The 26,432-nt window shown below is 40.2% G+C and overlaps 1 protein-coding gene across 2 annotated transcripts; it reads right to left on the bottom strand.

The window, feature by feature from the left end:
• Window positions 1-1,559: 1,559 nt before the first annotated feature.
• slc7a11 (solute carrier family 7 member 11) lies at window positions 1,560-26,207 on the bottom strand. 2 transcript variants are annotated; one of them, XM_068325437.1, is made up of 12 exons: window positions 25,832-26,207; window positions 18,999-19,125; window positions 15,523-15,638; window positions 14,234-14,359; window positions 11,073-11,172; window positions 10,776-10,820; window positions 10,016-10,139; window positions 7,313-7,416; window positions 6,836-6,932; window positions 5,531-5,680; window positions 3,917-4,094; window positions 1,618-2,868 (listed from the first exon to the last, which is right to left on the bottom strand). In XM_068325437.1, exons 1-12 carry the CDS (start codon window positions 26,112-26,114, stop codon window positions 2,816-2,818), a joined length of 1,503 nt encoding a protein of 500 aa, XP_068181538.1. In that variant the 5' UTR covers window positions 26,115-26,207; the 3' UTR covers window positions 1,618-2,815. The 2 variants fall into 2 exon arrangements, with proteins under 2 accessions (XP_068181539.1, XP_068181538.1); XM_068325438.1 differs by lacking the exons at window positions 15,523-15,638; window positions 18,999-19,125 and having other exon boundaries at window positions 1,560-2,868.
• Window positions 26,208-26,432: the final 225 nt, after the last annotated feature.

Here is a 26,432-nt window from a genome sequence, read left to right as displayed (position 1 = left end):
CCATCCTGCATCCTCTCATCAGCAGTAAAAGCCCTCCATTTATAGGACTCAGAGCTTAGAGGGAATGTAGTGTGCCACAGGGCAGCGGTTAGACAGACGGATTACCTGCAAATCCCACCCAGGGGAATGGAGAGCAGCCACATCAGCAAACTGCACATCCACACAAACACATCTCTTGGAGAAAGACCGTAACCACACCAGGCCACACCAGGTGAAACCATTTTTATTCCTGAGGCAGGAGAGAAGATCTTGCTGCTGATTATGTCTGACTGGATTATGTGAAATGTGAGTAAACTAGGAGGAACAGGGTTCACAAAAGGTCAGGCAGGTGCTTCGGGGTTACAAACGTGATTGAAATTAATGCCAAAGGTCCTAATGTGAAAGTGGGACAATATATGCATGCCAAACCTGTCATATAGTCTGATGAGCTTTTCTACCTGGACCTAGAAAGTACCATTATGATATGGATCCGTGTGGACTGAGAAAATGTGCTCGAATTAATTTAATTAATTATAATATCATATTGTTGATGAATTCAAAATTTTACCCTGACCTACACAGTTTGGTGCCTCTGGCTTCCTGAAAATGCTGCTTTTTGTTTGTTTTTTATTATATCTCATCAGGTTTCAGAGACCTCTACCTAATAAAGCATAAAAGTCAAAATTTGACATTGACCTAGTTTTTCAAGGTCAAGGCTGTGATCTAATTTTCATCCCCTTGCCTCCTTGAATAGGATGCCTTTCGTTTCATTTTTCTATCTTATCCTGTTCCTGAGATATGTGCAAAAAAATGTAAAAAGTTGAAATTTGACCTTGATCTGGTTTTTTTCGAGGTCAAGGTCATCATCTCATTTTCTTCCCCTTTACCGTCCGAGTAATGTGCTTTTTCTTTCATCTTTCTATCTGCAAAGGTTCTGCAGACATTTGGTGGACGAACAAACAAACACTGACAATTACACGGGAGGCACTGTAATGACTGCAGAGAGACTTGTCAACTTCAGAAGTGTACTGAGGACACACCAGCAGGTGGACATATCAGTGAGGGTGATGAGACAGTGCACAGCGATGTTGGGGACAACTTTGTCATGTGGACTGAGAAGAACCACCTGCAACTCCAAGGAACTGGTGGTGGACTTGAGGAGGACGAAGGGGCAGATAACCCCTGTCTCCATTCATGGGGTCAATGTGGACATTGTTAAGGACTACAAGTAGGGCAGTAGGACAAGAAGGACCACTGGGGCAGTTGTCTGCGGTTGGGGGGCATGAACAAACTGCCTAGAGCACTGGTCTGAGGGTGGGGGACACCAACAGACTGGCTGGTGCAGTGGTCTGAGGGTGGGGGACATCAATAAATTGACTCTGGCAGTGGTCTGAAGGTGGGGGACATCAACAGATTGGGACTTCATGAAGCTGGAGATGGATGGGAGGACATTGACTAAGTCAAGGCTCATCTTGGACAATGAGTTCCACCCAATGTACAGAACACTGACGGGACCCAGGAGTTCCTTCAGTAGCAGGATGACCCTTCCTAAATACACTGCTGAACGCCATAGGAAATCTATCCTGCTTGTGGGCATCAAACTGTACAACTCCTCACTCTGACAGTCAGACAGTAAGAAGTAGGAAGAATGAAAACAGACGCTGAATACTATACATAGCTGTATGTACTTTTATATTCTCTTATTTATGCTGTTACTTATTGTCTTTATTCAGACAATTTCTCTTCTGATATTTTATCTTGTACTTTCTGAAGTAGTAACTATACAAAAGGTAATTTCCCCCCCGAGAACCATTACACTAGTCTGAGCCTTTTTAATAATGAATAGTTTGCACATTCAAAAAATTCCAATCCTTGAATAGCATCTTAGCATCTTTTTGCTCATTGATTTGACAATGTAAAGTTTTGATAAATAAGATGGACATAGTTTAAGGAGGTGGAATAGTTCAGTCATTATCTACTTAATCACATGACAATGTAAGGGTTACTTACTCCAGAGAGAGTGTCTGTAGTTTCACATTAAAATAGTATTATATAGTTCTCATACATGATGGAGGAAGATGGAGACGAGTGTTTTTGTTAACATTCAGTGAAAGTACAGCTGCGAACAAAGATAATTTACCCGAGGGCTGTATATCAGGTAAACACTGAGGTTAGCTCAGTGTTTACCTGATATACAGAGATATATAGAGATCTGGAATTCTCATCAATATCATTTCCGTGTCCATGAACATGATTTTATTTTTAGCTCTCACATCTGATGAGATTGAGGTTCCAGTAATAATTTTCTGTTTTTTGTTTTGTTTTGTTTTTTTCATCCTTCAGCTGCAGGCATCATGTTTTATAAAATAAGAGTCACATTGTGTGGCATGAACAGTTTTCAAGGAGTGATGCTGATTTTCATGTGATATTAGAACTTCCAAACAACGAATGGGCTGAAAGTCCCTACATTAATGAGTGCCTGTCTTTTGCAAATGAATCCATGCCACCAGTCAAATGGAGTGTGGATTCTTATGAAAACGCAAAGACATTCCACAATGATCACATTCAATGAAATGAAATCACTTCAGTACAACATTTAGATTTCATAAATCTATCACTGTACAGAAAAACTGTTGATATGGGTTACTAACACGAGGATCATAATCTTACACAAATAATTACAGTGTTTATATGAACAATGTGATTTTTACATAAAATGTTTTCCAATGTTTTCACCAACACATCTTATATCAACTTTTTTACAATATTAACTGCAGAGGCAATGAGTACAAGTCGAACACAACAGCGGAGGGCTGGTAAGAGTGTATGCAGGCTGCTATTCTCCAGGGACAACCATCAGGAGGATCTGCAAGGTCCTGTTAAACGAATCTGAGGACACAAACAAAACATTAAGATGGAGGCACGGTGGCATAGTAGTTAGTGCTATTGCCTCACAGCGAGAAGGTTGTGGGTTCAAACCCCTGCATTTCTAACATAGCCTTTATGTGTAGATTTAGTGTGTTCTCTCCTGTCTGAATGGGTTTTCTCCGGGTACTTTGGTTTTTACCCCATCATCAGGAATATAGAATATTCTAAGGATTATCAGGTTATGTTGTCCCATGACAAACTTTGACTGTTTAATTTTACTTACATTTGACTGATTATGTTCATGTTAAATCTAACAGTGAACCAGCCATTGGTTTACTTTTCTGTACACGGTCTTCAGTGGAAACTGTTTGAACCCCCCTGAGGTCGACTCAACACCTTGAGCTCTCTCATGTCTTTTCTGGTTAATGACACATTGGCAATGAAAATATTACGCTTGTTGAACTCATCATGTTCATGTGTGCAGACTTTTTTTTGCAGCAAAATCCAGATGCAAAATGCAGATTATGCACATTATGTTTCTTGGGGAAGAAAATGATCAAACTTTTGATGTAGAAGTTTCAAAACCCTGAAAGGCCAAGTTTAATAAAATATTTTACACTTTGCTTTATAATGATAGTCAATAATAACGCAATGGTTTTTGTGCATCTGTGACTTTTCAATATTATTACCAGGGATATTCGGGCACCCCTGATTTAGACTAAGTTAAGTAGATATTAAATTAAAGGTTTTGACTTGTTTTATCTGAAAGTTAAAGGTAAAGTGAAGTTTTTAAAGGTTAAGGTTAAAATAACCTGACTGGAATATGTTATGATAGAAAATGTTTTGCTTGTAGCTGGTGCCCTGGTGTAACCTTCCCATCTTTGACAGCAGCTTTGCCAATAAAAAGAAAACAATGCCTTAAATATGCAGATTTTGTGGACGTTACATGTCTCAGGGTCCAGAACAATTCATTACATGACTTTGACACCACTAATTTATCAACTAATGTCCATTTTGCAGTTAAATAAATGTCACTTGTATTAATAACTATTGCACAGTGCTTACTTACCTAAAGCCCTCTGAAGCCATTTTGGTCTCTGGTCAAAGTAGATGAAGATAAAATAGGCAGGGATGCCAGTGAGGGAAATAGCAAAGCCAATCCCTGTGTTGACCGGGTCGGAGTACAGAGACATGAAGACCATAGTGAAGCAGGTCAAGCAGAAGAGCACTGGGATGAAGAGTGGGACCTGAAGACAAGTCAGGAAGTTTAACAATCATGGAATTTTTACTGGAATTTTAATGATGCAAATGTTCCTCTTGATCATCGTCATCAAAGGTAAATGAACTGTACTCACACTGTACCTCTCTAGTCTGTTGACCAATGAAAGGGCTTTCAAACATTTGTGCCAATAACCAATCAAACATCAGTGGAACAGTCATAGGGAACAATAGGGTTTTTCCCCAAGACATCTTCCCAACGTGGGCTGTCAGGGATGGGGTTTAGACCATTAATATCCATCCATCCATCCATCCATCCATCCATTCATCCATCCATCCATCCATCCATCCACCCATCCAGGTTCTTGAAGGTGAAAACACTGAAATTGTCTCGCTTTTCTTCTTTGCAGGTCACATGACACGGACACGTCACCGGCGTGTTGAAGGGCCACGTGAAAGACAAACAACCATCCATGCACACACTCACACCTACGGACAATTTGGTTTGACTAATCACGTAAATTGCATGTTTTTGGAGGTTGGACACAGTGCAACCCACTCCGCCACCTGGGTCCAGTCATATCCATGCTGTTTAAAGGGTAGACATACTGTTTACTAAGATGTGTCTTTAAGACATTCAATGCACATCATCCATATATTATAACCTCATATCCCTGCTTCCTGAGGATGACTGTTTCACTCCATACTCCACGGACATCCATGAAATGTGTGTTAGCTTTTGGAAGTGTAGAAAAACACAGGTTCAGCAGCTGCACCGCAGACATAAAAACTACCTCAAGAAGATAAGTACAGAAAAGGTCAATTATATTGTCCTCAAACTATCGATCCAGTCCAAGTGATCTCTGGACTGGCACACACACTCATTCAGTAGCAGTACACACACTCAGATGTAGCTGTCTGTGGACAAATGAATGGGAGACCATGGAGGTAGAGGGTCCATTGACCAAAGAACACATGACAGTATTTCAATACAAGTTACAAAACTAAACCCGCAAACGCCCGTAAAGGAAATGTGTGATGAGTCTCTTGTTCATTTGTCCATGTTGTTCTTTGACCTATGATTGAGAGACTATAGTCTGTATGTATAATTTGATGCAACATAGTTTTATTAAGACAAATGAAAAGGCTTTACAGTGAAACCTTATTCTGAGTTTATTTCTATAGAAGCACTTCAGTTTTCTTAAAATGGAAAGTTATGGTAAGTCAAAGGCTGTTGGAGCACGTTGTTCTGACCTCAGTACAGTTGATTGTTGTATGTAGTTAATTCTGACTAGTGGTAGTTAAGATGTATTTTAAGCCCCATCAGTGAACTCTGTAGTTCATAACTACCGTTTCATTTTGATCATCATTCACGCGACGGCAATAAAATACTCACATATTCACACTGTGCATCATGCAGTTGTTTAGAACCACAGTACAACTCCATTTGTGTGCAGGTACTAACCTTAAATGGACGGGGGAGGTCAGGTTTTGTATATCGGAGATATATTAATCCCAGCACCACAAGACCAATAAACAGCCACCGCATGAAGCTCATGAAGTTCAACAGGCTGTAGATGTCTCCCACAAAAAGCTGGAGCAAAGTCATGGGGTACTGCGTACACACAAACACACACACACACAAACACACACACACGCAAACACACACACACACACACACACACACACACGCACAAATTAACATTTTTTATTATGCTGGTTTATGCAGAAAGTCATATTTGCTCTGTGTTCAGAGGGTGCTGACAGGCGTCATATAATATCTATAAACAGGACTTAAATAGAGTATTTTTACAGTAAAATCACAATCAATTTTATGATTTATTTTTATATCTCTCTGTGTGGCCCTTCGATGAACCCCTTTGTGAGAACCCTGAGGATGATCATTCCACTTGACAGATAGGCATCAGTAGTGGGAACAGCTGGTTCCATATATTCACCTCGTGAATCAGTCATTACTGACTCTCCTTTTCCTCACCAACAAATGGCATAGATATAAAGACAAGTTTCTGTATTTTTTATGGTAAAATCATCTAAATATGTTTCATAATAATAGAATCATGACTTATGGAGAAGGGAATATTTAGTGAGGATTGTGGTCTTTATTTGTCCGTGTTAATCATGTAAATAGAATCATCAGTATTTAAATTATATGCAGGACAACTAAAATATTGCTCGTAAAGCTAGCTTTGTAAGCCAGAAGTCACATGACAGTGGAGGTTGTGGCTCTGGGATCTGTTTGGGTTTAATAAAGCTGCATAGAAAAGTAGTTCAAGCCATTTTATTAAATAATAAGGTACTAAATAGAACACATACTGCTGCCAAGGCCAGGCATTTCATTTATTTATTTTTTGTATACTGGTCTGATCTCCGAAGGAAAATTAAAAGCACACTCTAGTAGTAAATCCTTCAATCAAATGCATACATTTTAGTGTGTACAGGCCCCTGTAGCACACACACACACACACACACACACACACACACACACACACACACACACGGGGGTTTTAGGCATGCAGGTGGAGATAGAGTGGTGGGCAGCTCCTTCCTGGTGCGCCCCAGATGAGCAACTTGCTCAACATGCTACGTGCAGAGTAAAACTTACTGCTGGTATTTACATCGTCAGGATCGATTCTCTTAAATGCTAATTGCTATAGAGGTCATCTATAGCTGTTATTGAATAAGCCCATTACTACTTTCGCCAGCCTCTGTCTGAACAGTAATTGATCAATGACCAATGATTGTGACTGACCAGTATGAAGACAGCTGCCAGTGGAGTGTGTCTGTGGATGTGGATCATAGATAAAACCCGGGGGAGGTGTCCTTCACGCGATGCCACATAGAACGTTCTGGTGAAAACACACAGAGAAAACTGAACCTTTCTTTCTTTTACATTTCTTTTATATGTTTCATTACTATGCAATTTGATATATAAAGGACATCATGAAATAACACATTATGTTGAAAAAAGGTAGTTTTCTAGCGTCTTGGAACGGATTAAGACCATTTACATTATTTGTAATGGGATAAAGTGTATTTGGAATTCGAACAAATCGGTATACGAACAGCCTTCAGGAACGAATTGTGGTCGGAAACCGAGGTTTGCCTGTATTTTAGCTACAGCCCAAGAAATACGAGACATGTAACATTTTATTTACTGTCAAAGTATTCTGTCAATTTATTTAAAAATATAAAATTGTGAGATTAAGGCCAGAAGATATATCTGTACCTTGACAAGGCGAAGACGGAGCCATTCATGGAGCCGTAGCAGGACAAGGCCACAAACACGGGCACCGCTATGGAGAGCTTCCCAAACATCTTCTCTGCAAACGTCTGAGGCGCACCAGAGCAGAAGAACACACAGCGGCCAACTGAGCACCAGTACTTCACTAGTTTCCATGTGTCACAGATACAGTCTATGGACCATCTTCATTTTCTGCATCATGGGAAGCTTTGCAGCTCTTTTCAGCAATGTGTCTACAGAGTCAGCGACCACCTGACAATAAAACCAAGGCATGGCCACAGCTATATACTGTATGTGCTCCTGACTCTTTCATTGTGTCATTTTGTGTCAGGTGGAGATTGATCAAAAGATGGCCGCTTTGTTCCTGCAACTGTTCAATCCCAACAACTCTTCCCATTCTAGTGTTTAAAAGTGGAGGTCTGTTCACCTTGCCTTGTTGTCCTCATGAAAAGTTGTGGACATGAATAAAACTCTGTAATTAAGTTTTGCCAGCTGTATGACAAAGGAAGAACAGAGTGTAATTCTTTTATCCAATCACAGCCCTCTAAGAACAGATAAATGCTCTTAGCACCTTTCTTACGGCACTTCTATCACTCATTTTTCACAAGGCAATAAAACTAACTGCATTAGAAAAGATCACAACTCTCTTAGTGAATGAGTCTTCCCTAGCTATTGGCTTACAGTAGCACCGATCGCTGCTGCCGGTCTAATGAGCCATAGCGTCTGTTTTTAGGGGTTAGCTGGGATGTGATTTACATTAACGGGGCTGGAATGAAACAATCAGATTAGAAGCTGCTGGAAAACCGAGCTGTCAGAGACACTTCGGTAATAACGACACGTTAAGTGCAGGAAGGTAACCGTGGTGCTCACATTAAGACAGAACATTAGAGAGGTGAGACACTGACTACAGTCTGGCAGTCTGATCTCTCTAAGACTGCAAGGGGGAAGCTCAGATTCTCCTAAAATGTCAAAAATGGAATTGTCAAATATGTAGTTATGTCAATGTCACTGACTACAAACGTGTTAGAACACATTCACCAAAAAAATTAGCTACCTATCACGAGTCGATTGACTTGACTTTATTTAAACTTGTCATGCGTTCATGTAGGACCAATGCATTTGCCCGTAGAAGACAAGCACTCATTCACTTCAATGGGCCTGAATGGAACAGTTTATGCCATTGCTTAAAAGCTCAAGAATCATTGGAAAATGCCACAATTTTGTTCGATGCTCGACGTCTTTGGGGGTCAATGTAGCAGAGGACATGCCTCTGCTGGCCTGAACGCTGCGCTTCTGCATGATGATTGTTTGACCAATCACTGGAGTTGAATCCTTTTTTGATTGAAAGCTATTTTTGAGATATACGTGGTCACTAGTCCTATTGCACATCTTACAAGTGAAGTCGAAAGACAAAATACCATCCATTTTTGGTATTTGCTTCACGAAATTGCTTTACCATTTTCTACACAGTAAATAAAACACGCTCATAATATTTCCTTGCTTCAATTTGCCGTAAATTCAACATCATCTTGTTCAAATTGCATATCCTTTCGTTAGTTGGTTCAGTCGTTCTGTTGATTAGGTCGGAGTGAACTAGCCAGCTAGTAAGTTGCACACGATGGTACAGAATGCTAATATTTACTTTCCATCTGGCCTTTCAATTTCATTGTACCATCCCTGTGTATAATGACAAATAAAGCTCTTTGTCTTTGATGTTCTTGTTTATGAGAATCTGAGAATGACAACAGAGTCGATTCATTTGGGGCAAAATGTAAGGAAAAGAAGCAGATCTCTTCAGCTCTCCTGGTATGACATTAGCTGGTTGACTCTAAGTGCTGTAACAAAGTGTTGGCAATGCTTTTCATGATGCGGGCCAACCATGAGCTTCCCTTTGAAAGACCAGAAGCCACCACTGATTCTGGGACACACTGTTCGAGTCAAGGCTGGTTCTCATTGTGGAGAACTCTGTCTCATAAAGCTGTTGACAGATATTTGGAGGCTGGCTTTAAAATGTATGAAAAACAAAGATTCAAACGTATGCATGTTTTTGTCGAGTTTCAATGTCCCTTAATGTGATTCCGTGCTTTCCAAGTATACGTTGATTAATTAATTAATCATTATTCTAGACATTTGTTCTTATTGAGTTTCTTATTTTTGCTCGTTTGAGAAAATAGCACCATGATTAAGTTTGGCGCATTTAATTTAAAACATTTGTAAATGAATATGAAGAAGGTTTACTGTGTTGTGACACACACCATTACCATAATATATAAGTGATTCATTGGATCTGTCAGGTGACGTGAGTCTGATGAATCATCCATCTGAATGGAGGGGATGATTCAGAGTTGAAGATGATGACAACAGGAACTGCAACCCCACCCCCCCACCCCCCACCCCCACAGCCTCTCGACAGACCTTCACATTAAACCATTTCCCTGCAGGCGTGTACTGAACCTGTACATGGCTTCTTTTTTTTAAAACTTGTTTTGCTTCTACATTTTCTATAACCTGAAAATAATACAAGTATATAATACAGTGTTCTTTTGGGCAGTAACTACAGTTTTTGAACAAAATACAGTTCTGATCACTATATCTGGTTGGACTAAACTCTAAAAAAAATTTTTTCTGCTCAGACATAACATCCATGAATTATTGGGCTTTTGTTTGTAACTAAAAGGCATTTCCTACCACAGCGACGGCTGGCGAGGCCAGGAGCTCCTCTGCTGAGATCACCGTGTAGTACGCCACATTGATCAGCACATAGCCACAGGTCACCACCGCCATGGAGATGCAGATAGCTAATGGCACAGTCCTGACACAATGAAGCACAACACCAAGTATACTGTGGTTGTCTTGTATTAATTTCACCTGTAATTAAACTCCATATTTGACCTCTGGCCACAGTTTGAAGCCACTTTTCTATATAGAAATATACTTATCAGGAAGATCTCAGGAGAGCCACTGCTAAAGAAAATGTTAAAAAATGAAGCTATTAAAAAAAATTTCAAAAACAAAGTGCCCAACGTTGGTGAAGTTTAAACATCGATAGCAGAATGATGTCAGGTCAGGTTCTGTTTCTGTTGTCTTGAATCACTGCTAAATTACCACCATTGAAACAAAACCAAGTCCTGAATATAATATATTTAGTCAAATTAATATGTTGAATAAAAATTTACATAAAATCTTTGGATCTGATACACAGAACCAATGACAGGTCATTGTAGTGTTGAATTGAATTAATCTGTTCATACAGATGTTGGAGATTTTATTGATCCAAACTTGATTCCAGACGTACGATACAGCTGGATTTGTGAGGGTTCTGAGTATTCCCTTTTTTATAATTAGTTACTTTTATGAATTTTGGTTTTTAAGTTTTACACCACCTGTTCTCCATTCATTTTTGAAAATGTGATATTTATTTTAGCTGCTGTATAGTGTTTGAACTTACCTTTCAGGGTTATCCACTTCCTCTGTCACAAAGTTTAAATAGAACCTACAAACGGAAACAGTTATTGGTGTGATCTCTAAAAACATAAGAAGTGGATTAAAATAAACTGAGAACACACAGGTTTCATTTGAAAGCTGGACTTCATGTGTGTGTGTGTGTGTGTGTGTGTGTGTGTGTGTGTGTGTGTGTGTGTGTGTGTGTGTGTGTGTGTGTGTGTGTGTGTGTGTGTGCGTGTGTGTGTGTGTGTGTGTGTGTGTGTGTGTGTGTGTGTATGCTGAGAGAGCGGACCAAACCTACCATCCAGCGTAGGCATACATCCCAGAGTAAAAGGCCAGCGGCAGGCCAGACAGCTGCATTTGACTCGTGTCAAAAGCATTCTGGAAATTTTCGGTCTTTCCTGTAAACAAACAAATAAACAAACACACACACACACACAAACATACAGACAGACACATTTAGTATTTTCAATTCTCTGCTTTTTATACCAGCTTTTTCTGAATCCTTTGTCGTGCTCATCCATCAACACATCAACAACATAAAAGCTACGAAACAAAGCGCTGCTGAAACCATGGGGAGAATATCTGAGTTCATGTGTTTTCATCAGGAATAATCAGGAATCAGTAAGTTTTAATTGATCAAACTACATTTTCGATTTTTAAAATGCTCACATGGTTTATTTTGAAAGAAACATGAACTGATTGTTGTCGCATCACCTACATCTATTCAACAGCTCTGCTAGAAATTTAATCAAACTCTGTTAATTGCTCACACAGCCATTGGTAAACAACACTCAGTGTGTTTGATAGTAGATAGATTCACTTTGACTTCAGTAGAAATAAAAGCCTCTTTCAATCTGTCTGCAACACGCAGTGGAACCCAGAGAAATTCACTGTTTATTATATTTCATTTATTTTTACATATTGGACTTGACCTGTTGATATCTATCTGATCGTGCCTTCAATTGGTGATAGTACACCAGTCTCATTGTGCACATCTAGTGATGATACCAGTGTATTACTGCATCTTTGATTGCTTTATTCCCTTATACTAAAAGAGAGAGTAAATATGCTCTAGATTTATAACGGCCTAAAAAAAAGGACACTTTGAACATTTTTTGAAATAAAAGAACTAAAAATGGAAATAGAATAGCTGTCAGAGGATCCTAAAATAGAATATTACGCGGCACGGTTGGTTGTGTCTGCTTGGGTTCTCTCCGGGTTCTCCGCTTTCCTCCCACCCCCAAAAAACATGGATGCGAATTGGACTCACGCCACCAGTCTGCTGGGATCATCCTCCAGCAGCCCCCACGACCGCAGAAGATGTGGGTATTGAAAAAAAAAAATTTTGTCTGTGTCTACTGGTGATCTAGTCAAATAAACACACAACTTATTGGTCCGTGGTCTTTGCCTCGTCTATTCAGTTCCAACTGTCCTGGGATTGGCCCCAGCTTTCTGTAACGTCTGCAGTTCTACACAGATGAGGAGGATGAACTGGTGAAATTACTAATGTCTTACTTGTCAAATCTCTGCCATGTGTGTTTGAGCCTAGATTGTGTAGTCAAAGCACCGAAAAACAAACCTATGCACACACAAACATCTGTTCCGACCGGCCCTCGGCTCTATGTACACAGATGTGTGAGATCCTAGCTGCAGGTCATAAGGTCAGATCTTTTCCCAGCACTTTCACACACCTTTTTATTATTTAATTTTAATTTTTGTGCCTATTATCGTTCGTATTATTGCTTTCACTTTCTTAAAATGTAATATATTTTATAATAACATATCAGCTGACTGAGAACATCCAGAATAAGAACCACATACTGAAACTATGGGGCTGATGAAAGGCGGCCAGCTGACTGTTGAGTCATGCTTCGGCTCAGCGTAACAAAGTGGTGGCATGTGGAGCCGACACAAAGCCACGTTTAAACCTGGCATGGGGGGTGGGGGGGTTGTATGTGGGACACTGAACCAGCAGGGGAATGTGAGCTGATCTGTTTGCCCCCTTCATTCGTGAGGAGTTTTCTCAGCTGGGTGAGACAGTTGGATGTTGGTGTCAGACAGACAACAGGAACCAGCAGATAGCAGAGAGCTTTGGCCCGACCAGTGTCAGCAAGACAAACTTGAATTTCACCAACTCCTGAATTAGACAGACCCCTCCTATGTCTTCTACACTGGTGAGGTTTAGGAGTAACAGCAGGAATCACAAAAGTCTGGCACAGTTGTTGTCTGGAGCTGGTAAACAAGTCGTATCAAAAAGGTGATTATAGTGTGATATGAAGGTAAATTGAGAATTTCCTTGTATTGCATGAATAACAACAGTTTAAATTGAGCTGCGTAGCTCCAGGATGATTCAGGGTCTTGTTCTACACCTGCTGTGAGAACATGTTGCATTATCCTCTACTCTGAGCAGCTGTGTGTCACAGCCAGAGAGGTTATATTTACAGCGTCGTTGTTTGGTGAGACCAAGTTACACAAGGAAAACAGGATAATTGTTGCAGCTGAGGTCAGAGTGTTTGTGAACAGCAGAGAGGGTTTTATCTTCTGTCTGGCGCAGAGGGCAACACAGGCCATTACTCTATCATTAGGAACTTTTGAGCGTTATCATTTCATGCCCAGCACTGATGAGGTTATAGGTCTTAAAATGTGGTGAAGTCAGGTAAGTTGTTAGCATACAACTCCTGGCCTGCTGACTAAAAATGGACAACTTAATGTGTTCCCCATTTCATTTAAAGTGCCACACTTCCTCTCAGTTTTACATCTGTTTTTGGATGTTACGCACCGTCTGTTAGGTAATTAATATTTTCCTCAGCAAATATATACTTTTTCCCATCTGCATTCGGTCATTTTCATGACATGCCCAGTCAGATCTGCAGGCCACAGCAGGCCTTTAAAACGCCTGAGGATGTGCAGGACTGTCGATCGGTTTCAGATCTGGGCACGGCTTCATTCATGCCAAGACACAAACTTAACTGAAGGAATAAGTTAAACCTTTGCTTGGCTTTTATTGTGTTCAAAGATTAAACTAGCAAAAGGGAGTTGGGCGTACAAAGATTAACCTCAAACATGGCTTTTAGACAAGGACGTATCGTCCTTTAAAGTTTGATAATACAGTGCGGCCTCACTCTTTCCTGCATCAACACTCACAACCTCAACTCATCGGGGATTTATGGTAAATAGTCACATGATACCATGCGCACATTCTACTGGCTGACAGCAACCGGAAGTGCGCTACATTCCGTGAGTCTCGGAACGCAACACACTTCACAAAAGTGCTTTAAACAGTCAATAAGAGTGTTAGAAAAAGTAATACAGATAGAAGGTGATTTAATATCGCGGAAGTTGTTATTTGCGTGTGGTTCCTGGAATGCATTAACAGTGAGTAACGAGGGATCACTGTATACGAGGCTACTGAAGGTGTTACAGAGGACAATCCCAGTGATGATGACGTGGTTGTCTGACCTTTGAAGAGCTGGTACATTCCAGGAACTATGATGGCAAGGATGGCCAGCAGCTTACAGACGGTGAGGAAGGTTTGAAGTCTTGTTGTCCACGTCACGCTCATACTGTTGAGGTACATCACAGAAGCTACAGGATAAGAAAGAGACAGTCGTACCATGTAGTGGCTGTTGCACCATGCAAAGTGTATGTGAGTGTGTGTGTGTGTGTGTGTGTGTGTGTGTGTGTGTGTGTGTGTGTGTGTGTGTGTGTGTGTGTGTGTGTGTGTGTGTGTGTGTGTGTGTGTGTACATATTAGAAATCTGGAAAAAAAAACCTACTTAGCAGTGGTAAGTAAATAAATTAAGAACTAATTATGAGATGCACAACTTCAAAACCCCACAAAGTATATAACACACCTGCCATCCAATCTAAATCATCACAGAGGGGCAGACAGACAGATATGAGCAACGCCATATCGTCCCTTCAGTGAGGTCATAATAATAATGGCATCCTGAAGATAGTTTCTATTTTAAATAACGATATTCAGTGTATCCCTTGTTTCTTCCTCCTCCTTTCGTGCGTTCATCCGTCCGTCTTTTTGTTCATTCGTTTCCTGGAGCTTATCCTAGCTGAATTTGGGTTGGAAGTGAGGCAAACTCAGTCGCCCATGAACTCGTCACTTGAAATGACCCCTAGGGATTGTAAGTGTAAATGGACTTCCTGTTTACCTCTACAACTACACTAAAATGGTACATACTGAACTTTAAATAACTTTTCTGTCCTGACTGACCAGACAGATTTTTTAATGGTCCAAACCAGTTTTGACTGAAATAAAAAGACAGTTGCAAAGAGTCCAGCTCTTGATCAGGAACAATAATCACAAATACAATCACTCACACAGCAAAAAAACACCCTGCAAAAGCTGGGATCAAACCAGCGTATTACATTCTATCTCCTAATAGACAGCTGAATGTGATGTCAGCAATATGTAATGTGCTTTCTGACACCTATCTGAATTTAAAACAGTAACAACAAGGTAGAAACAATGCAGTCCCGTTAAGATTTGGGAGCATCAGCCCACATTTCTGTCAGTTGGTTTGTTCCATGAAACTAGGAATAAATATGGAACAGGAGTTGTACATAAGTTTGTGAATTTTGAAGAGTTTTTGTCTGCATACGCAGATTATTTTCATGTTGCGACATGAGTTTTTATTTTTTGGCTACTGTGGTGAATTCCCGTCTTTGTCAGAGGAACAAGTCAAACAGACCCATGTGTCATACCATCACCAATCATTGTGTAGGTGTACTTACTTACACCGATGGCGGTGGCCAGCTTGACGGCAATAGGTGGAATGACACAGGGCATGAACAGGGGCTCCAGGATGTACTGACCAAACGCCAGAGAAATGACCGCCATCGCTGCTGGCCTGAAACACGCAACAAAGATACACATACACAGTTCTACATTTCAAGTATTCACGTAGAACTATGCAGAACCAGAGTAATCTAAGACCTCCACTGCTATCCCATAATCCTCATGTGGTGAGTAGGGTTCTGCTGTCTACAGTGTTAACTTCAATAAAAATCAAATAAGGTTGACCAGTCCCACACAGGCTGATCTTATGCCTCATCATCTCTCTCTCCCGCTTCATTTCCCTCAGCAGCCACTGAGCCGTGGTAGCCTGGGAAATCTGTCTGTCTCTCCTCCCTTCTTGTTTTCATACTTTCATGCCTCTGTCTCTGCTCATTTCCCATGGTTTCCATTCAGCCACACTCGCCTGAGGCCAGCGTAAAATTGGGCAGCTAAAGATAGTCACCAGGCTGTTTATAATGCTTTACCTAGGCTGCACACACACACTTCTGCACAGCAGAGTCAGTCGCTCTTCTAAAGGTCTCATCTCACCGAACCTGCCTGATCAAACACACCTTCTGAAATTGGAAACATCTTACATCATTGATTGATTTGTTGTTGTTAAATAACCCCTTTTATATACGTATTCAGTATAAACACGTCTGCTAGTTTTGAGAAGAAACCCCCCCTCAAGGAGAATAACAATGAATTAATAATCAATTTTATTCATAGCATTAACAAATATACCTAATTAAAGACCTAAAGACAGCCCATTGGACATGTTAGAGTATATCCACATTACGTCACACTCCAGTTACTTAGTATTGAGCTGTGTGTCGCATGTGGCTGCCATTTCCCACTGGTGTCAAATCACTCATTTCACATAAAAGAGAAATAAAAGAATAAAAGAAAAAAATGGAAAAAATAAATGATTATATTTATCCAATATTGTGTATTATATAGTTATTTTCCGTTTAATGTCACTAATTTAACATTATTTTTACTCATAATCAAAGGTTTTTCACATGTACTGCTGAAATACTGATCAGAGACCTGCGGTGAGACACCAGCCAGCCGAGCCTCACCATGGATTGATCAGTGACTCGACTAGCTGTGCTGGCATGCTCTACAGTCGGACAATAACGCTATCTCTCTATATGTTGCTATTAAACTATTCTAACACGTTGAACTTTTTTTAATATACATTATAGCTAATGTATATAATGTGCAGTGTTTTTTGTCAATGATTGCATGTGTGTACATCTTCCTTGAGTTTAGCAGTCCTGAAAAAAGGCACAAAGTGAGGCACGCAGTTCTTGTGCCTCATGGTAGGGGGCGCTGGTGATCCCAGGGATTCGGCCGAGGATTCTTCTTCCTCGCCTGTAGAAGTGACTGCAACACTACAATCTTTAGTCAGCGAGTCAAGTGCAGCCATTCATTTATTTTCCACTCGCCTTGCCTTACTATAAAAAATGGAGGATTACATATCTCAACTCAAACATTTTTTGATGCTTTTGTTCAGGAGGAGCGGCGCATGGACTTCATTAATAAGTAAACGTAACATGAAACATGTGTAGGTAACAACATAAGTTTTTTTTAATCAAATGTGCTCATTTGTGTGTTACAGTTAGTATGAGTAAATAATTCTGCTATCAGACTAAAAATAACCCACTCACTGTTGAGCATTAAATGGGGACTAAGCTGCACTGTAGGTTAGTATGTTTGTAAGCATCTTCATCTGATTATAATGAAGTCAGTGCCTCATATGAACCTCACCACACGTCAATGTTTCATACATGCTTTGATTCTTCAGCAACAGTCCTTCCTATGACTGATTCAGTCCTTTGGTGGCTAATGTATCCAGATCGAGGGCCTGATTACAGTTAATACTCATCCTCTTAGAAGGACCAAAACAATTATGAATCCTTATCTAATCATTATGTCACATTTGATAACCCATGACAGAGATTCCATCAAAGAAGCTAGATATCTTGGGTCTGGAAGTTCTTCATTGATGTCATGATCTTTTTTGAAGGAGGGCTTTTTTAAAAAAGAATAATTTTCCCCTTGGCTTGGGAAAAAAAAAAGAAAACAAATTCACACGACCTCATATTTAAAAAAATCTCCAACCACACGCAACCTTATAAGTGCATTGATAAACGCGTTTAGAAGCATAACACATCCACAACAACTCTGACAAGGACAGGAGCGAGGATCGAGACATGTAGAAGTTGTCACACCGTTCCCCCTGAAGGAAGACTTCCATCTCAGAGCTCTCCCACCAGCTGACCCAAACCTGGTGACAGCGTTTGCTCAGGAAAATGAATAAATGAATGAATAAATGAATGAATGAATGAATGAATGAACAAATGAACGAATGAATGAATGATTGTTATTGTCATTGTCATTGTTTCATGAACCTTGAGATGACGACGATTCCATCAGATACATTTGTAGCAAAAGAAAGACAACAGTCACAAAAATAAAGACGGGGCGATTAATAAATTTTATAAACTGTATGACTCTATGGAAGAAAATAACAATTAGCAAAATGTTTAAGTATCATGTGTCACACACATCAAAACCTAAAACTCAGGTTGCAGCCATCCAAAAATAGTCAAAAAAACATTGTTTTTGTGATGTTTTATGTGCTGTCGTGAGGACAATAGGCCTAACCGTAGAAAAATATATTTGTTTTTGGACATACCCAGCTCCGTGTGGACATGGCCTAGAGCAGGCTGAACCAACAGTTAGCCTATTAGCCATTATGAGACGTTCAAACTCAGTTTTTAAAATATCTAAAAACTCATGTTCCCAAATCCATTGTTAAACAGTCCTTGTTCAAGTTTCAATCAGAATCAAATTTTGATTGACTGCTATTGGTACTATTCATCTCCATCAAAGTGACAGAACTATTAACTAAATCTGATCTAGAAAGTGTAGATTAAACCAGACACATTAAAACACACATATTTGACATGTGTTACTTTAAACTTGGAAGGCAAACACTGAATCTAAGCAAGGTATAATTTTAGGGTTGAATATCTTCACTTGAACTGAAGTGTTCTCTGAGGTGTTCTTTGACAACATAATTACCTCCCAGATAATATATTAGGTTGTGAATACAGCACGGTAGCCTGTGTCACCACTGAATTTGTGAGTGGGCGAATGCTGGTTTGTTATAAAGAACAATGGTTGTGTGTGACAATAGAAATGTGTTCCACAAACACACTCTACTGAACATTTCAAAGTAACAGGTCTATGGGCCTTTGCCCCACACATGTTTTATCAGTTTTCTCCTAAATGAGTGATACTAACAGGAAAAACATGTTCCTGCAACATGATAAAGATACAGATGTGTAATGATGTCTGGCAATACAAAAACACAAGTGTTAAATGGATGGTCAGTAAACTGACTTCAACAGGAAGCCATTACCTTATCGCAACAAGATCAGCCCATAGCCTTATGAAAGCTATCTGTGGTCCAAAGGCTTCCAGTATATATGTGTAGTGTCCACCAGACTTCTTAATACAAGTTCCCAGTTCAGCATAGGACAGGGCTCCTGCAGTGACAGAAGTGACATAGTAGGTCTGGCAGACACACAACAGTCTCTGGGCTGTTAAACTGTCTCAGACACATCTATAGCAATGTATAGTCCTGTGATATATAACCGTGAGAGTCTTCCAGGGTCTCAACCTTTATCTTTAGAGAGAAAGATTTAGGTGGAACATTTTAATGATGAGTTAAGGAAATGTGAAATAATGGGAGCAGAAAAGGGATTGAGGACATTGATTCAAGGATACTTTACTTGCAACATTAATTAGAGCACAGAAACCGGGAGCTCGTCGGATGCTGCAACACTATGTGCTGCAATACAAAGGTGTCCACATAAGTAATGCAGGACTGCATCCTGCAACAGTATTGCAACAGAGTGCTAGGCATTAAAATTTCTATTGTGTTTTAGAAAATGATTTCATTGTGATGAAAAACACTATTGCTGTCTTCAGTTTCAAGTTTTCCTTCTTGTTTAATTCCTGCAATTTTGAAATGAATAAAACCAGTATCACAGGGAGGATTTGATTCACAACAGACTGACTTGTAACAATCCGTGACTTGTATCAGGCCATGATAATAAATATAAAAATGAAAAGAAAAAAAAACATCATAAACATTTACAGCGTAGGACAAACACAAGGGTCAACTGACACATAGTGACTCTGCATCAGCCATGCCCATCTCTACTACCTGCAAAAAACAGCAAACATAAAAACAAACAACAAACCGGTGGGACAAACAAGGGGATCGTGTGAGAAGCACTGCATGAGCAGTAACTGGGGAATATTGACTAAAGATATTGCAGACCAGGTTTTGAGTTTTTGAGGACACTTCAGGCTTAACATGGTTACACCAGTTACCAGGGTAACTTATTCTACACACCTAACCTGTTCAGAAAAAGATTTGAGATACAGATCAAAGACTGTGGACTATTTCATTGGCTTTTCATGCATTGTTTTCACAGACAACAATCTCAAATTTATGTCAAATCGGCAATTGTCAAATAACTAAGCTTATTAATTGGTGTGTAGATAGTAGTAATAGTAGTAATAGTAATAGCAGTAGTAGTTGTAGTAGTTTTCTTCTCAATTAAGCATCCTCCGGCTCTAGAGTACGTAGATGCTGACAATGTCTGTTGATGTCGAGACTATCTTAAAGGAATGTACAGAGGAAAGTTAACATGCTGGCTATAATATGGTCAAAGGACATGATCTGGAACCATAGACTCCCACTAATATGTGAAAAACACCAAAGTCAAAGATATACAAGACTCTCTGCTCAGACTCCCCTCTGCCCACATGGCTCCTCCTGTTTCTGCCTAATCTTGTCAGAAAAAAAATAATATTCAGCTCCAAAATAGCCACTCAGAGTTCTTTTGCAGTCAAAGGAATAGGGTTTCAGAAACAAAGAAAACAATTGAAATGCCACTGAACCTAAAAAGCAGCAGTGATGATGAAGATGACTAGTACTGCTATTTCCCAGCTCAGCTTAGAATGCTGGCTCTGCCAGATGAAAACATGGAGTGTGGTCCATTTAATGATGACTCTAGGGAAGTGTGTGACAGTAAAGGGAACGGACAAAGACTTGTGATCCACAAAGAAGAGACTCTATGAAATTGGCTGGGCAAACCAAACCCAGAGGAATCCATCTTTCCAGATAGGCCTGCAATGGAGGACAACTGGTCCAAGTAGCATTGATGGTGATGGTGGTGATGAGGCTGCATTCTGATGATTCCTGGCATGCTTAGGTGGAAGTGAAGGGCACCACAAAAAGCCTTTACCTAAATGAGGTTCTATAACAACGTACCATCAGATCTCCATCCACCCTGGTATCAGGAATAAACGCAAAACAGCGAAGACCCAATTATGGGATGTTGTGCCATTCTACCACCACTGACCAGTTATCTTAATTGGATATAAAAGCCAGAACATAAAATGGCCAACCATAGAATAGACAACAGTTTTGTAGTGTGTTGGGTTCACACAGTATGTACAGTTCAGATTTCTGGCATTTAATTAATCCCTTACAGAAGTTCATTTCTTCATGAACGACTTGGTTTTTTTGTACGGGAAAACAGCCTCTGTGTAATATCCAGTATATTGATAACTTACAGCACCTGGCTAAAGAAAAAAAAAACCCAGGACCCCACAGTGCATCCGAGCTGTCTTAAAAGGTGCCTGACTAAAAATAAACATCACAATAAACGTAGCAAAACATAAGGAATTTGCAAGGATTCTAAAGTTTTTTGATAAAATTTGACTGACTGACTTATCTCAGTGTTTCCCAACTGCTGTGCTGTGGGAAACAGCTCACCTTTCACTTAATTAGTCTAAAAAATGTGTCGCAGTTTGGCGTGGCAGTGCTGGTGTGTGGCAGGGAGAGGCCAAGCTTGTGGGTGGAGCCACGGCTCCACACATGTTGGTCTTCCCCACACCTGAGACTGATCCACACACCCGTTACGGATCGTCACACCTGAACTTGTTTTGGGCTAATGACCCTGAGGCTTTTCAAGCCCAGCTCAATGAGAGCTAGGTGCTGGTGCATTTCTCAAGTTTGGTTTCTGTCAGTCTGTCCTGATTTTGTGATTTGTTGTGTCTGGATAATTTTTGAGTTTGTCGTGAAATCAAGGAGAAAAGATTAGCTTTTGGTGTTCTGCATTTGGGTCCATACCCCGACATACGTGACAGAATGCCATTGTTGAGTGTTGGTGCTGTAATCTGGATTCTAGTGACGGTAATGGTGACGGTAACCATTTTATTAGTCTGCGGAAACACACGGAGTAACGGGAAGCTTTTATGAGAAACGGCATAAAGGTGAATGAAAGACCCTCAAAGCTGGACTTGTACCTAAAACTTAATACTAGAATTCCTGCCTTTTCTGAAATTTCAGGAGCTAAGTCGCTGATAGCCAAAATTATTTTGGGTTTCTGTAAATAGGCTTGGGAATCTGGTTTAGACCAGCTCTATATGGAAAGAACCATGAGATGAACTCTGTTGGGATTTGGCGCTATACAAATAAAATCTAATTTTACTATGATTTTGATTAATATTGTACGGCAGTATTTTGGACCTCTTTTATCAGTAAATCTCAGCAACTAAGGAAGAAACTCATGCGTGTTGACTTATTCCTTCATGGCAAATTGACCAAGTGATCAGGTTTTCTTGAAGAGGCTCAGCATGGCCTTGTTGACGTAACAATAGCGACCGTTCAGTTGATTAAAGGTGTTGATACTGTGTCTTATAATCCATTGCAACTTCTATATGAAAAAAGTTTTAAAATGGGCTGTTCATTAAAGGTGCGTCTTATAATTTGATGTGCCTTATAGAAAAAGGCACATCAAATAAAGTAAAGGAGTATTCTTTTTTATAAAGGTAATGTTTGAAATGTGAAATTCAAAGTCGGCTCAAAATTTTGATGAGAATTAACAAGGGCATAAATATTTTGTAACCTATAGATGGAGCTTCAGGTACATCAGTCATTAGTACGCTGGCCTGGTTTATGTGGTCTTCCCGTATCCAGGGGTCTAAGTTTGCAGCTGAATATGTTCAGCCGACATTACTTTTAATATGTATAAAGTGATCTCTATAACAGTCACTTGTGTTCCTGCACATGTTTCTACTTATATTTGCTGATGCTGTGCTTATTTTGCATTCATTTATATTTTCTGAAGCACTGTGTGGTCTGACAGATTTTCTCTTATATCATTGTCTGAAGAAACCTGTATGAAGACCTGAGTCATTTACGGTAATATGAAACGACTTCTTCAAATGATAAACTGTAGAATCCAAAGCACTTCCAACATGGTTGATTGTGTAATATTTAGCATTGAGACCCATGTTTCTGTATAAACAGTAGTATAAACCAATATTGCTGTTCCCCATCTAGGGATCCAGATACTAACACAAGTTACTGTTACTGGTTTCAGAAAAAAAATAAGAGGAACAAATGCAGTGAACCTGAATATACCTGAAAATAAAACCAGATATGGTCATTACTTGTGAAAGATGCATCTACACTCAGCAAAAATCTAAACTTAACACTTTTGTTTTTGCTCCCATTTTTCATGAGATGGACTTGGATCTATAATTCATTCCAGATACAAAATATTACCATTTCTCTCAAACGTTGTTCACAAATCTGTCTAAATGTGTGATAGTGAGCACTTCTGCTTCGCTGAGATAATCCATCCCACCTCACAGGTGTGCCACATCAAGATGCTGATCTGACATCATGATTAGTGCACAGGTGTACCTTGTACTGCCCACAATAAAAGGCCACTCTGAAATGTGCAGTTTTGTCTCACAGCAAAATGCCACAAGCATTGAGGGAGCATGCAGTTGGCATGCTAACAGCAGGAATGTCAACCAGATCTGTTGCTCATGCATTGAATGTTCATTTCTCCACCATAAGCCATCTCCAAAGGCGTTTCAGAGAATATGGCAGTACATCCAACCAGCCTCTCAACCACAGACCATGTGTAACCACACCAGCCCAGGACCTCCACATCCAGCAGGTTCACCTCCAAGACCAGCCACTCAGACAGCTGCTGAAACAATTGATTTGCATAACCAAACAATTTCTGCACAAACTGTCAGAAACCGTCTCAGGGAAGCTCAACTGCATGCTGGTCGTCCTCATCGGGGTCTGAACCCGACTCCAGATCGTCGCCGTAACAGACTTGAGTGGGCAAATGCTCACATTCGATGGCGTCTGGCACGTTGGAGAGGTGTTCTCTTCACGGATGAATCTCAGTTTACATTGTTCAGGTCTAATGGCAGACAGCATGTGTGGCGTGTGGGTGAGCGCTTTGCTGATGTCAAAGTTGTGGATGGAGTGGCCCATGGTGGTGGTGGGGTTATGGTATGGGCAGGCATCTGTTATGGACAAAGAACACAGGTGCATTTTATTGATGGCATTTTGAATGCACAGAGATACCGTGCTGAGGTCCTGAGGCCCATTGTTGTGCCATACATCCATGAACATCACCTCATGTTTCAGCAAGATGATGCACGGCCCCACGTTGCAAGGATCTGTACACAGTTCTTGGAAGCTGAAAATGTCCCAGTTCTTGCATGGCCAGCATACTCACCTGACATATCACCCATTGAGCATGTTTGGGATGTGCAAAGAAGATGTGTTGCACTGCATGAGGCAAATGGTGGTCACACCAGATACTGACTGGTTCTGAGTCCCCAAACCCCCAATAAAGCGGAAAAAAACCCTGCACATTTCAGGGTGACCTTCTATTGTGGGCAGTATAAGGTACACCTGTGCACTAATCATGACATCAGATCAACATCTTGATGTGGCACACCTGTGAAGTGGGATGGATTATCTCAGCAAAGCAAGACAAAAAAGTTCCGTATTTTTTGGTCAAATTCAGATTTGTTCGATGTCTACAGTGTTCCCAAACCAAGGTTTGCTTGTTTGTATTACACACACACCAGCACTATGGAAAGTGATTATTTTCTTTTTCCTCATGTCCAAACATGTACTGTTACGGGAGGGTGGTTGAGGTTGGGACAATAATTGTTTTCTGTAACATTGAGGTATAATTTCCTAGTACAATTTCCTCCGGGATTAATACAGTATCTATAGCCAGTGATTATGCTTTGGTGACATCATTGGTTTTTATTTAGAAACAATTTCTCCACTGAGGCAGGTTCTATTTCCTGATTCTATCCTAAACTGACTCTCTCCACACTATACCTCGCTCCAGAATATAACGCTATCTAAATTCCTAACTGTCTCCACACTATCTAACCACAACTCTTCACCACATTCTGAATTTGGAGTGTGATCGCTTTATATCGGTGTTGGAGCGCGTGTCGTGAGCCGAATCAGTCACGTGGTATCGGCCGCGTAGCGGGGCGTTCCCGTGATGGGAACGTCGATATGGAATGACACGCCCGAAGCCTCGCTGCCGGCAAGGCAAGCCTCGATACGAGCTTCGCGGGAACGCCCCTCTCCTGTTCGGCACACGCTTCGGAGCTTCGATCCCCAGCGTCACATCACTATTAAATTGTATGTTTCACATAAAACAAGGAGATACAAAAGTAAAAATAAAATAACTTTGATTAATGCGTTCCAGGAATTACCCACAAAAAAATGAAATTCTGTGATATAGTGACTATTTTATTATTTATGGTAATTGACATATTTATGAACCCTTCCCATACTGATACTAAACCACTTTATATACTGTATGTATTACCTTTTCCCACATTCTTATGGACTGTTTAGAGCACTTTTGTATTAAAGAAAAGTGTTTCTTGATACACTGAAGGGCTCTGCCTTCCGGTTGATGTCAGCCAAAAGAATGCGCGTACGGTATCACGTGACTACCTACCTAAAAATCCACAATGTAGTGATGCCATGCATCTTGAAGCGTGAATAAGCAAAGAACTACTGTATACTGTATAAATATGTATATATAAATATACTGTATACAGTATACTGTATCCTTTACTTTTGTTTCTCCTTGTTATATATACTGTATATATATAATTTTATATATGTTATATATATATATATATATATATAGATAGATAGATAGATAGATATATGCACTATTTATGTCTGTGCTATACAGACATATGTATGTATAGTGTTATTTGTTACCATTTTATTTATATCTGCAAACAGAAAGTAAACTCCCGTTACAAAGTAAGTGTTGAAACCACAATCTGCAGCACCATTCCCAACCAACTCACCAAGGAGTGACAGCACACCACAGCCGATCCACATCACCAGGGACATTCCTATATTGCCCGAGTTCTTCAGGATCCCCTTTGGAGCGATGAATATTCCTCCTCCGATGGTGGTGCCTATGATGATGGAGACCCCTCTCAGGAGGGTCACCTTCTTCCCTAAAACTACTTTCTTTTCATGCTTCACTTTTCCACCATCATCTGCTTCATTCTCATTCCAAGCAACTTTTTGTCCATTTTCTGTATTTTGTCCAGTTCTTTGGGTAAACTCAGATGTTGTAGACATTTCTTTTTTTCAAAACACACACACACACACACAAACGCACAGAAAACACAGTGCCTCCGGTCTAGAACAGAACTACCCTGACTTTGTGACCAAGTACACTTGCCCATTTAGGAGTCAAACTAAAATCCAGGAAGGAAGATTCTCTCTCTCTCTCTCTCTCTCTCTCTCTCTCTCTCTCTCTCTCTCTCTCTCTCTCTCTCTCTCTCTCTCTCTCTCTCTCTCTCTCTCTCTCTCTCTCTCTCTCTCTCTCTCTCTCTCTCTCTCTCTCTCTCTCTCTCTCTCTCTCTCTCTCTCTCTCTCTCTCTCTCTCTCTCTCTC

This window comes from Antennarius striatus, chromosome 10 (genome assembly GCF_040054535.1).
Source record: "Antennarius striatus isolate MH-2024 chromosome 10, ASM4005453v1, whole genome shotgun sequence".
NCBI classification, from domain to species: domain Eukaryota; kingdom Metazoa; phylum Chordata; class Actinopteri; order Lophiiformes; family Antennariidae; genus Antennarius; species Antennarius striatus.
The sequence above is the reverse complement of the archived record's forward strand: the minus strand, read 5'-3'. Positions and strand labels throughout refer to the sequence as shown.